This window comes from Talpa europaea, assembly GCF_964194135.1.
Source record: "Talpa europaea genome assembly, chromosome: 2".
Lineage (NCBI taxonomy): Eukaryota > Metazoa > Chordata > Mammalia > Eulipotyphla > Talpidae > Talpa > Talpa europaea.
In genome coordinates this window covers 133,092,988-133,106,617 of record NC_140068.1, presented here as the reverse complement: position 1 = coordinate 133,106,617, position 13,630 = coordinate 133,092,988, and the positions used below count along the sequence as shown (strand labels likewise).

The 13,630-nt window shown below is 41.8% G+C and overlaps 2 protein-coding genes across 2 annotated transcripts in view; both read right to left on the bottom strand.

Annotated features, from left to right (window-relative positions):
* LOC311167678 (HLA class I histocompatibility antigen, alpha chain G-like) overlaps positions 1-1,287 on the bottom strand; it is a gene marked incomplete at both ends in the record, with an annotated part of 246,883 nt that extends 245,596 nt beyond the window's left edge. The window contains 3 exons of the mRNA XM_084228735.1: positions 145-420; positions 652-921; positions 1,224-1,287. Of these exons, the coding sequence (XP_084084861.1) occupies positions 145-420; positions 652-921; positions 1,224-1,287 (610 nt within the window). The remainder of the gene's footprint in view (positions 1-144; positions 421-651; positions 922-1,223) is intronic.
* The window catches only part of LOC311167677 (popy Class I histocompatibility antigen, A-1 alpha chain-like), a gene marked incomplete at both ends in the record, with an annotated part of 424,513 nt that overhangs the window by 296,987 nt on the left and 113,896 nt on the right, over positions 1-13,630 (bottom strand). The gene's annotated exons all lie outside the window — the stretch shown is intronic.

Here is a 13,630-nt window from a genome sequence, read left to right as displayed (position 1 = left end):
GAAAAGTGGGGTCCCCTGGGGAGTCAGGAAACCCAGGGGGCTCCTCCTCCCCTGACCAGAGAGGGGGCGCTGCTGTGACCCTGACTCCACCCTCCCCGCGGTGCCAGCCTGAGAGGGGTTGGGAGACCTCGCGGCCCCTCTTACCTGAGCGCTGCAGCGTCTCCTTCCCGAGCTCCAGGTACCTGCGCAGCGACTCCACGCACCTGCCCTCCAGGTAGTTCCTCCAGTGCTCTGCTGCTCCGTCTGCCTCCAACTTGCGCCGGGAGATCTGAGCGGCCATGTCCGCCGCGGTCCAGGAGCGCAGGTCCCGGTTCAGGGCCAGGTAATCGGCGCCGTCGTAGGCGGACTGACTGTACCCGCGGAGGAGGCGCCCGTCGGGCCCCACGTCGCAGCCAGACATCCTCTGGAGGGTGTGAGAGCCTGTCCCCGCCCGCGTCACCCCGCGGTCACCCCGCGGTCACCCTGCCCGCCCCCCCCCCCGGGAATAAACCGAAACTGACGCGGGAACCTCGCGGGGAACGTCCCGCCGGCTCGTCCCGGGTCGAGGGTCCGGCGGGTCCCCCTGCCTCGGGGGACGCTCGGGCCGGGGTCTGGGGTCCCCGCCCGCCCGCGGGGGTGGGGTCGTGAGCGCCTCGGGCCCGCCCCGCTCACCGGCCGCGCTCTGGTTGTAGTAGCCGCGCAGGGTGAGCAGGTTCAAGTGGAACACCTGCGCGTGGTCCTTCGCTCTCCGCGTCTCCCTCTCCCAGTACTCTGGTCCCTCCTGCGCCATCCAGGGCGCTCGCGGCTCCATCCTCGGATCCGCCGCGTAGCCGTTGAACCGTACGAACTGCGTGTCGTCCACGTAGCCCACGACGATGAAGCGGGGCTCCCCGAGGCCGGGCCGGGACATCGCGGTGGAGAAAAACCTCAGGGAGTGGGAGCCTGGGGGCGGGAGGGAGACCCGGGCTATTCTTCTCCCCTTTCTGGGGCTTGAGTCCCAGGGGGCGCCCACGAAACAGAAAGTGGGTGAAAGACGAGTTTGAAAAACGGCTGCGGGACAAAAATGGCCGGGACTCGGGGGGCCAGAGGAGGCTGGGGTCTCGGGGGACGGAAAGGGGCCAGGACGGGGCGGGCCGAGGTGGGGGGACAACTAGGGCAGCAGAGAGGTCGCGCCTTTCCCACCCCCGCCCACGCCCTCGCTCCCTCCTCTGGGAGCGCCCTGTCCCCTCCCGACCCGCACTCACCCGCCCGGGTCTCCCTCAGGGCCGCGGCCACCGCGAGCAGGAGCAGGAGGGCTGCGCCCCCCATCCCCCAGGACGCGCCTCCACCCGGGCTGGGGAGACGGAGTCCCGGCCGGCGGGCGAGGGCTTTGGAACGGGAGCCGCGGGGCTGCTGATTGGCTGCTCTGGAGACCTCCAGGCAATGGGGAGTGAGCCCTGGGGTGACTCACCAGTATCCAGGAAGGAGGACCCGATGCAGGTTGTGAAAGAAGTGAAACTGGGGAGATGAGGAAGCCCCAACAGTCACCTTACCTGGCCCAGACACAGCCCTGAGTGCTGAGACCCTGAGAACCACACCTGATAACTGGGACTTTGCTGCTCCCTCCTCTCCTGCTCCAAGGCCTTTGTCACACCGTGTCCCTGAGTCCAGGCCAGTTTTTGTATCAGGAGTTTTTGTATCAGGATCCCTGCTCACTTTTACAAATTAGGGAGGACCCAGTATAATTTTAGGAGGTTATAGTACTACATGAGGAATAAAAACAATTTATTTTGTTTAATTTAAAATAATATTGATAACCCAATGTGTGTCTCGTTGATCTGTCCATTGGTGAGAGTGGGATGTTGAAGTCTCCCACTATATTTGTATTTTCTTTAATATCTGTTTTCAGAGCTGAAGGCCATGTGAATAAGAAGAATCTTTTGATGCTTAGGCTTTAGCTGATAGGAGTGTACTGGCAGCTATTGGCTGTCTTAAGTAATTGTCTAAACTGAAATAATGAATTTTAGTGTAAGGTTTAGATTTTTTATCTATTAACCTTGAAGGTTGCCTTCTTGCAGAAGGCACATGGCAACAAAAAGTCAACAGGAAAAGAATGCACAGATTGTTTCTGCTTTGCTCCTATGCACATGATGATGTCATCTCACTGCTTGTTAAAAATTAATAAAAAAAGACCTGCTGAGCCCCTCAGTAGAAGAGACTTGCACCTCGTCAATTGTCAGTGTCTTCTCACTACCTCATCTACTTCATCCCCTTCCCCTTAGCCATTATGTTTCACAGACGCTGTCTCATCCTTTCAGGGACTCCTGACACTACATTTTGCTGAGGATGGTCTTCGGCGCATGGGGGTGCCAGAGACCCCAGAAAATTTGTTTGCGAACGACGAGGACACAACCTTCCAGAATATATGGGATGCAGCAAAGGCAGTAACAAAAGGAAATATATAGTAATACAGGCTCACATCAACAAACAAGAAAGAACTCAAAGAAACAACCTAATCTCACATCTCAAAGAGCTAGAAAAAGAACAACAAAAAATCCCTAAAGCCAGTAGAAGAAAGGAAATAAAAAAAAAAAATCAAAGCAGAATAAAAGAAATGGAAATTTTAAAAAAAAAACCCAAAAGATCAATGAAACCAAAAGTCAGTTCTTTGAAAAAAATAAACAAAATAGACAAACCTCTAGCCAGGCTCACAAAGAAAAAATGGGAGAAAACACATATAAATAGGGTTATAAATGAAAGAGGAGAAATCACAACAGACTCAATAGAAATCAAAAGAATAATCAGAGATCACTATAAACACTTATATGCAAACAAATTCAACAACCTAGAAGAGATGGACAAATTCCTAGAACGATATAATCATCCAAAGCTGGACAAAGAAGAAATAGAACTAAATAGACCAATTACAAGCAGCGAAATTGAGGCAGCAATCAAAGAACCCCCCAAAACAAAAGCCCAGGCCCAGATGGCTTCACAAATGAATTCTACCAAATGTTCAGCAGTGAATTAGTGCCTATCCTACACAAACTCTTTCAAAAAATTGAAAAAGAAGGAATACTACCAAATACGTTCTACGAAACCAACATTACACTAATAGCAAAACCAAACAAGAACAGAAAAATAAAATTATAGGCCAATCTCCCTAATCAACACTACTGCAAAAATCCTCAACAAAATCCTTGCCAACAGAATCCAACAATGCATCAAAGGGATAGTACACCACAATCAAGTGGGAGTTATCCCAGGGGCACAAGGATGGTTCAATATATGAAAATCGATGTGTAATCCAACACATCAAGAAAAAGAAAAATAAAAACCATATGATCATATCAATAGATGCTGAGAAAACATTCAACAAAGGCCAACATCCATTTATGCTGAAGGCCCTTGAAATTAATGTTTTTTATTTTCTGTTTGATTCTAAATAAAAACGAGACTGCCCTTAGAGTTGGGCTGCCCCTTCCTGATATGGTCCCTCTAGGTTTCTCATTGTTCTGTGCGTGGACTCTGAGTAATCCTTTTTCATCCTGCACCACACATCGTAACAAGACACACATTCATTGCTCAGTCTAGGTATTTTATGGACATTTTCAAGCACACAGAAGAACTGAAATAACAGTGCAGAGCACACTACCTAAATCCCAGCACTAGCATTTGCCACATATGCTTTATCACTTATCTTTATCCACTGATCCATCTCTCTGTTCATCCATTTTATTTCTCTGATGCATTTCTTTTTTTTTTAAACATCTTTTTTTTTGCTTTTTTTTTAAATTTTTTTCAAAGATATATTTCTTTATAGAAGAACTGGGGTACAGGCCAGTAGCACTTGAGGGTGAGAGGACTCACCAGAGACAGAGCAGTGAGCAAACCAGGCTGCCAGACCAAAAACACTACTGTGGGAAGCAGTGGGTGAGACAGGAGAGGTCTGCCACACCATGTGTGTATCTCCCTGGCCAACTGGGAATCAAACTCATGCTGCAGAGGCTGCAGGTTCACAGGGCTGCCCTCAACCCGCTGCACCCCCAGGGAGACCCGGATGCATTTCAAAGTAACTTGCAGAGTTCAGTACCTTTCATTTCTCAACACTTGAGCATTCCAATTAACAACAAACATTCAAATTGGGTTAAGGTTTTTTTTTTTTTTTTTGAGGTAAAACTATCTGGAGAAATGCACAAATCTTAAGTACACTGTTAGAGGAGTTTTGACCCTTGTCAACAACAGTATCCCATATTATTCCTTTCTTTTTTTGGAAAAAGTGAACATTTAAATAATTTAATGATGTGACTGACTTAACAATATAATTTATCAGCCCTCCCTCCTTTTGAGTAACTATCACAGTCCAGTCTGAAGCCTCCCTGGCCCCTCCATTCTCAGCACGTTCCTGTGACCACACTCTCCTCGGAACAGAGTCCATGCCTGACTCATCTTCATAGTTATTTATTTTTATTATATTTATTCTGATAACTTTCAATTTTCAACCATACATATATTTTTTAGTGGTTACAGGTACAAAACTCCAAAATATACCTTATCAACCCATAAAAAATATGACATATCAATATACGATATGTCATTCATCTTTGATCTTTCAACAAATAAGTTTATTTAACTCTCCCTTTTCCTTTTATCCACAAGACTATTAGTCAATCAGCAGCAGCTTAGCTGTTTTCATACCTTCACAGCCATACATTAACCATTTATATCTATGGTAAGTATTTTTATTATCAGTTTTATTAGATAAAACTGTATACAGGAAATGTCTGAAGCATTGTTTCGTTAGAGCAAGAGATGATGATTTCCTCTAGAAAAATGAATGTCTGAAGTTAGATGATAGACAGGGGATAGGGTCTCCCTGGTGGCCCAGGGGTTAAAGTCTCAGCTCTATCAAGCTATCACCAGCCTCTTGGCATGAATTTGATCTCTTCCCAGGGAGCTAACCCACAAGGCACAGTAGATCTCTCCTGTCTTGCCCAGTGCTCCCCTAAGCAGTTCATTTCAGTATATGTACCTGTTCTGCTCTCCACTCTGTCTCTGGGGCATCTTGTCACATCCCCCACATGTCTGGCCTACACCCAAGTTCTTGTATGCATAAATAAATAAAAATAAATCTTTAAAAAAGAAAGAGAAGCAAATAATGATATCACTTTATAATGAAACTGTATGCATCAACCAAATTACTTCAATTCCTTTACGTGAGTACTACTTTAACATTATATAACAAGTTATTAGTAGAAAACACTCAAGCCAGAAACCTTATAGCCCAAAACTTCAAATCAACCATCAACTTTTCTTAGATTTGAAGACATAAAAATATAAATTATTTCATATAACAGCATGCAAACTACATACCTTTGTAAAGTGGTGGGACTGTCAAACTATTTCCTAGGTTTTAGCTGAAATGACCATTAAAAGTATTCAGATTGTTTTGGGGCAGTTTGCCTCCTTGAGCCTAAGCAGAGGACAATATTAAAATACATGAATGTATTCACTGACAATGTGGTGTAAATGGGTCTCAAAGGGAAATGTACACTGAGTGAGCCTGAGCCTCCTTCCACATCATTTCCTGTCATCTGTGCATTTGTTACTACTGCATCTTCTCAGAAAGTAAGTGAATTAACTTTGTCTCCAGATTCTGTCTCTCAGGGACCCCACAGCCCTTTTACTGGACAGGAGGCTGTCCACATCCCTAACTCATGGTCATGGTTTTGCTTCAATAATCTATGACTCTTAAATCTGTCCCAAGCCCTGAGTCCCACCGACTTTCCCCACACACCACTTGGGACAAAACCCTGGAAACTCCCTGTTCCAAGATGGCCCCAGAGTCTGTCCTCACAGATTTTCTGTCACTCCTGGACTGGCCCCTGGATCCCCTCCTTGGTTTCCCTTCTCTTCCATTCAGTCACCACAGATATTGTCCTGGAAGCTGGGAAAGGCTCCTCCTCCATGTCCTGGCTCCTCACCAACCCGGGAGACCCGCCCTCCAGGCAGGTGTTATTAGACAGTTATTATTAACTCTGAAAACAGACATTAGAGAAAATGCATGTATAAAAGATTTCGACACCCCACTCTCACCAATGGACAAATCAAGGAGACAAAAAATAAATGAGGACACGAGAGCCCTAAATTAAGACCTAGACCTCATTTTGTGCATCTCTGACCTGTAGCCAAAAGGGACCCCCTTTGGGTCTTGGAATTGTGGGAGGAAGGTGACCTGCACCCACAAGTTGGAGGGGAGAGATCCCATGGATTAGTTACCCTTACCCATGCCCAGCCATCTCATGTCCTCTGTCAGTACAGGGCTCACACAAGCAGGGGGACCTGGGGTAGTGTTCGCTTCCGCCCAAGGATGAGTCAACAAAATCTGATGGAACAGTAGCCGGATGTTACAAGATCCACGTGAAGCGCATGTGCAGGCCTTTCATATAAATATACGTACCTCTTTTCAATAAAGAGAGTCCTGCTTCCTTCAACTGGGCAGTTTGTGCGTCTTTCATCCCCAGCCCCGCCGCCGTGCTCCTGGACCCCGTTGGCCTGCGGGACAGACCAACAGTCCTCCCCTACTCCTTTCCAGGAGTCTGAACATGCAGTCCAGGAGTCTGATCAGAGTCTGGGTGCAGTGTCCTGTAAATGTCTGTTAAACCAAATGTCTTGGAAAAAAATAATAACAATAGAAAACAAAACAAAAATAAAATAAACAGGCAACTAAATCAGAGACACTCTGCAGGGGAGGGGAGAGAGAGAGATCAAAACAAGGGAGGAAAGAGCACAAGGGACTACGGGGTGATGGTGCACAGGTGAATTGGTGGTGGGAATTCTATGTGGACTACACCTGAGAAAGGAAAGCAAACATTGTACAAAAATAAATAATGATGTAACAAATATATAAATTATCTTTTAAAAAAAACCACGAGGGTGGGGGCCTCCCTGGTGGCAAAAAGGTTAGTCTCAGCACTGTCAAGCTATTGCCAACCACTGCAGCATGAGTTGGATCCCCAGTCAGGGGAGCTGACCCACATGGCACAGCAGACCTCTCCTGACTCACCCACTGCTCCCCTCAGCAGTGTATCTCAGTAGATCCGCCTATTCTGCTCCCTGCTCTGCCTCTGGTGAATCTTCTCAATACCGACATCTGTCCTGTACTCCAGTTCTTGTATGCATAAATAAATTTACAAAAATGAAAACCACTATGGTGACTGTAGACAGAAAAGTCTCAGGGTAGGCTATGTAGTGTAGAGTAGAGACTCCCCAGTCTCTTTTGAGGCAGGAAAGTTGTCTTCTCTTAAACCTCTTTCTCTACACTCTGTTCATCTTTACCACAGGCCCAAGGCTCTGCTACTCCTGACCTCACTCATCCTAGACCTAAGTAAAGTCCTCAAGTCAGTAAAAACTGCTTAAAGTGAAATTAATAAAAGTTCCCCATGTCTTCACAAATAAAAAATAATTCAAAATTTAGTAGTTTAATTTAAAACATATTTGCCTTAAAGTTATAGTGTTGGGAATTAGTACTTGATTCTGTGTTTAAATGTGAGTACTTTAAAAAAATAAAAGCTCATGGTATTCAGTAAAAAAAAAAAAAGGGTAATTAACCTCCTCTATGTCAGCAAAGATAAATTTGCTTTTGATGTTAATACCAAAACATCTCTTTATGAAATTATATTCCAAAACACAAATCCACTTATCATTACTTAAAGTTTTATTGAGTTAAATTACAAAAAAAATGTTAAATATCTAAAATCATTTTATTTAAAATTACTGAACTTTCAGGATTACTGTTTGCTCCTTATTTTAAGGAAGCTGAAATTTTGAAGTCAGGTTACAGAAATGAAAAAATTAAAACGTTTAAATGTAAGACTTCAGTCCAAAGAGATGATAGCATAACAATTGCTTCAATATTTTACAGTCTAGAAAAAAAACTAGGGTCTTATAAATCTGAATACAAGTAAAGTAAAATGCATGTTTTCATTTTTTTTATTTTAAAACAATATTTGCTTCCTCCCACCACCAAAGATTGAGTCCTCATGGACTTATGAGGTGCCTTACCCAAAGCACATATGCACCATCACCACAATCCCCTGTGCTCCTCCCTCCCTCCCTCTGATCCCTCTCCCTCCTGCTCTCCTGCAGTATGTCTCTGATTTGTAATTTCCTGTTTTGGCTTTGTTGTGTTTTGTACTGTTACTATTTTTTTTACACTGATGTCTTATTTGTTTCCCCTATATTCCTGTTACAAGTGAAACCATCCGATATTTTTCTTTTTCCTTCTGGCTTTTTCACTGAGCATAATTCCTTCTAACTCCAACAACATTGCTGCAAATGTCATGAGTTTATCTTTTTTGATTGCTGAATAATATTCCATTGTGTATATGTACCACATTTTCTTGATCCAGTCATCTATTTTTGGGCATTTGGATTGTTTGCAGGTTTTACCTGTTTTACCTATTGTAAATAGTGCTGCAATAAATATAGCTGTACAGATGTTCTTTTGAATCAATGTTTTTGTGTCCTTGGGGTAGATCCCTAGGAGTGGAATTGCTGGGTTGTATGGTAGCTCCGTTTTTAGTAGACTGAGGAACCTCCAGGCAGCTTTCCATAGTGGTTGGAACAGTTTACACTCCCACCAGCAATGTAGGAGAGTTCCTTTCTCATCACATCCTTGCCAACATTTGTTGTTGCTAGTTTTATTGATATGTGTCATTCTTACTGGTGTAAGGTGGTATCTCAATGTGGTTTTGATTTGCATTTCCCTGATGATAGGGGATGTTGAACATTTTTTCATATGCCTGTTAGCCGTTTGCATTTCCTCTTTGGAGAAATGTCTTTTACATCCTTCTGCCCATTTCTTGACTGGATTGTTTGTTTCTGTTGACTGTGTGAGTTCTTTGTATATCTTTGTGATCAGTCCCTTATCAGTTGAATGGAATGCAAAGATTTTTTCCCAATCAGTGGGGTGTCTCTCTGTTTTGGTTAATGTCTCTTTTGCTGTACAGAAGTTTTCATTTTGATGTAATTGCAGGTGTTTATCTTTGCCTTCATTATCACTGCTTTGGGTGATGAGTCTTTAAAGATGTTTCTGACTTATATGTCTTGTAGTGTTTTACCTATATTGTCTTTATATATTTTATGGTTTCAGGTCTTATGTCCAGTTCTTTTATCCATTTTGAGTTAATTTTTGTGCACGGTGAGAGGTAGTGGTCTAGTTTCATTTTTTTTGCATGTGGAGGTCCAGTTTTCCCAGCACCATTTATTGAACTAACTGTCCCTGTTCCATTGCATATTCTTTGCTCCTTTGTCAACGATTAGTTGTTCATGTAAGTGTGGCTTTATTTCTTGGCTCTCTATTCAGTTCCTTTGGTCTGTGTGTCTGTTCTTGTTCCAATATCAAACTGTTTTAATTATTATGGCTTTGTAGGATAGCTTGAAGTTTGGAAGTGTGATACCTCCTTTCTCCTTTGTTTTCATCAGTAGGGCTTTGGCTATTCATGTTTTTTTGTGGTTCCATATGAACTTCATCAGTATTTGTTCTATTTCTTTGAAGAATGTCATTGAGATTTTTATTGGAATAGCATTGAATCTGTATATTGCTTTTGGGAGGATGGCCATTTTAATAATGTTAATTCTTCCAATCCATGAACAGGGGGTGTCTTTCCATTTCTTTGTGTCTTCTATTTCTTTTAAGAGTGTTTTATAATTTCCTTTGTATAGGTCTTTCACCTCTTTTGTTAGGTTTTTTCCCCCCAAGTATTTGATTTTTTTTTTGTTTTGATTATAAAAGGGATTTTTTTTTATTTCTTCTTCAGATTGATTGTTTGTGTATAGGAAGGCTACTGATTTTTGTGTGTTGATTTTGTATCCTGCTACTTAACTGAACTGGTTGATTATTTTGAGTAGTTTTTCTGTGGAGTTTTTAGGATTCTCTATGTATATTATCAAATCATCTGCAAATAGTGATAGTTTTGCTTCTTCTTTCCATATCTGGATTCCTTGTGTGCATTTCTCTTGTCCTATTGCCCTGGATAGGACCTCCAGTATTATACTGAAGAGCAGTGGTGAGAGAGGACATCCTTGTCTTGTTCCTCATCTTAAAGGAAAGACCTTCATCATTTCGCCATTGAGAATAATATTAGCAGTGGGTTTTTCGTATATGGCTTTTATCATGTTAAGGTATGTTCCTTCTATCCAGAGAATTTCAAGGGCCTTCATCATAAATGGATGTTGGCCTTTGTTGAATGCTTTCTCAGCATCTATTGATATGATCCATATGATTTCTATTTTTCTTTTTGTTGATGTGTTGGATTACACATCGATTTTCATATGTTGAACCATCGTTGTGCCCCTGGGATAACTCCCACTTGATAGTGGTGTACTGTCCCTTTGATGCATTGTTGGATTTTGTTGAGGATTTTTGCAGCAGTGTTGATTAGGGAGATTGGCCTATAATTTTATTTTTCTGTTCTTGTTTGGTTTTGCTATTAGTGTAATGTTGGCTTTGCAGAATGTATTTGGTAGTATTCCTTCTTTTTCAAATTTTTGAAAGAGTTTGTGTAGGATAGGCACTAATTCACTGCTGAACATTTGGTGGAATTCGTTTGTGAAGCCATCTGGGCCTGGGCTTTTGTTTTGGGGGGTTCTTTGATTGCTGCCTCAATTTTGCTGCTTGTAATTGGTCTATTTAGTTCTATTTCTTCTTTTTCCAGCTTTGGATGATTATATCGTTCTAGGAATTTGTCCATCTCTTCTAGGTTGTTGAATTTGTTTGCATATGTGTTCATAGTGATCTCTGATTATTCTTTTGATTTCTACTGAGTCTGTTGTGATTTCTCCTCTTTCATTTATAATCCTATTTATATGTGTTTTCTCCCATTTTTTCTTTGTGAGCCTGGCTAGAGGTTTGTCTATTTTGTTTATTTTTTCAAAGAACAAACTTTTGGTTTCATTGATCTTTTTGATTTTTTTTTAATTTCCATTTCGTTTATTTCTGCTTTGATTTTTATTATTTCCTTTCGTCTACTATCATTAGAGTTTTTTGCTGTTCTTTTTCTAGCTCTTTGAGATGTGAGATCAGGTTGTTTCTTTGAGTTCTTTCTTGTTTGTTGATGTGAGCCTGTATTGCTATATATTTTCCTTTTATTACTGTTTTTGCTGCATCCCATACATTCTGGAAAGTGGTGTCCTCCTTGTCGTTCACCTTAAAGTATTTTTTTTTAAGATTTATTTATTTATTTGTACAAGCACTGGGTACAGTCAGAAGCATGGGAGGGTGAGAGAATTCACCAGAGCCAGAGTGGGAGCAGGAGCAGAACAGGCAGAGTGAAGAAGTACACTGCTGAGGGGAGCAGCAGGTGGCAGGAGAGGTCTGTGCCATGTGGGACCCTCACCCAATGGCCAGGGATCTAACCAGCGCTGCAGAGGCTGCAGGCAGCTTCACAACCCAGCGCTCAACCGCTGCACCACTGGGGAGGCCCCTTAAAGTATTTTTTAATTTCTTCTTTGATCTTCTCAGTAGTCCAGTGGTCTTCCAGTAGTGTGGATTTCAGGCTCCATGAAGTGGGAGGGTTCCTTGTTTTCTTTTCATGATTTATTTCTAAATCATGATGCTTTATGATTGGATGAAGATAGTTGGAATGATTTTGATTTTCATATATCTGTTGACATTTGTCTTGTGGCCCAGTATGTGATGGATTCTGGAAAATGATCCATGCGCTCTGGAGAAAAATATTTTCTGATTTTTTTGAGTGCAGTGTCCTATAGGTGTCTGTTAAGTCCATGAGTTCTATGTCTTTATTTAGGGCTCTAGTGTCTTTGTTTATTTTTTCTCTCATTGATCTGTTCATTGGTGAGAGTGGGGTATTGAATGGATTTTCCCACTATATATGTATTTTCTTTAATATCTGTTTTCAGAGCTGACAATAATTGTCTAATATATTTTCTTGCTCCTGCATTTGGTGAGTATATGTTGATGAGTGTTAGATCTTCCTGATTATTGTGCCCTTGATCATGATGTAGTGTCCATCTATGTCTCATTTTACTTTTTTTTTAATTTGAAGTCTATTTCATCTGATATAAGTATGGCTGTTCCTGCCTTCTTTTTTGGTCCATTTGCTTATAGGATTGTTTTTCAACCTTTTAATTTCAGTCTATGTTTATCTTTTGTGGTTAAATGTGTTTCCTGGAGATAGCAGAAGGTTGGATTTGGTTTTTTATTCCAGCGTGCTACTCTGTGTCTTTTTATTGATGAGTTTAATCCATTTACATTTAGAGTTAATATTGATATGCTGGCATCTGCATTTGCCATTTTGTTTGTCTTTTTTATGATTTTATTCCTTGCTTTATTCTGTTCTTCTTCATTCCTCTGTTGTTTTTGGCTTTAGGACTTCTTGTAGAATTTTTTGGAGTGGTGGTTTAGTTGTAATGAATTTCTGGAGTTTCTGTTGTCTGAGAAGGTCCATATTTTTTCTTAGTAGAGGAAGGAGAGCTTTGCTGGGTAAAGTATTCTTGGTTGGCATTTGCTGTGTTGAAGTTTGCTGAATATGTTACTCCATTCTCTTCTTGCCCATAATGTTTCTTCGGTGAAGTCTGAAGTTAACTTGATTGGTTTTCCCTTATAAGTTATCTTTTTCTTCCCCTTGCCAGTTTTATTATTTTTTCCTTGTCTTGGACTCTTGCAAGCTTTACTATTATGTGTCTTGCTGTAGTTTTCTTTTCATTGTGGTAACTGGGAGTTCTTCTTGCCTCTTGTATGCCTATTTTCATCTCCTTTTTCATACTTGGGAAGTTTTCTTCAATTATCTCCTTGAATAATTTCTCAGTTCCTTTGTCTCTCTCCTCACCTTCTGGAATGCCTATAACTCTCACATATCCTCTCTTCATGGAGTCTGATAATTGTCTAAGAGTCTGCTCATACTGCTTCATTTGCACTTCTCTCACCTTTTCTCTTTTGGCTCTTTTTATATCTGTATCTTTTATATTGATCTGTTCATCCATTTCATCGATTCTATTTTCATTGCTTTTCCCAGAGTTCTTTATCTCCTTTAGTAATCTTTTAATCTGAGTTTTAACCTGAGTTTCTTTCCTTTCTTAAGGTCTCAATTTCATTCTTCAGTTGAGTGATTATTTGTCTCAGATCATTTTTTTACTTTTCATTTTCTTTCTGCTTTTAATCATGATGATCATTAATTCTCTACCTGATAGGCCAAGAAGTTCTTCCATGTTATTGTTGAGCTCTGGTGACTGTATTTCTTTTTGTGGTGTGTCCTCCTCCTGCGAGCTTGCTTGGTTATTAATATTTTTTCTTCTCCCTGTTGTTTGCTTTCTAATTAGTTCTATGCGTTGGGACGTTGTGCCACTGGTGTTGTCCAGCATCTCTTTGGAGTGCTCCTTTAGGGGTGTCAGAAACTGTTTACCAGACTGAGACCAGCACTGGTAGGCCAAAACTCTACCAGGGTGTTGATGCTGTGTTGCTGGGCACTGTCCCTTACAGTTCCCTCCTTCTGCATTTATTCAGTTCCAACAGGGAATCAGCTAGTTGGTGATTTTGTTCTGGTCACGAGGTGGCACCTGAGACCTGTACTTGCTGACCCGTGTTTTTTTCCCAGTGGTTCTCTGAGAAATGGAGGGTGGCTAGAGGGGAGCACCTCAACACAGGAGTTCT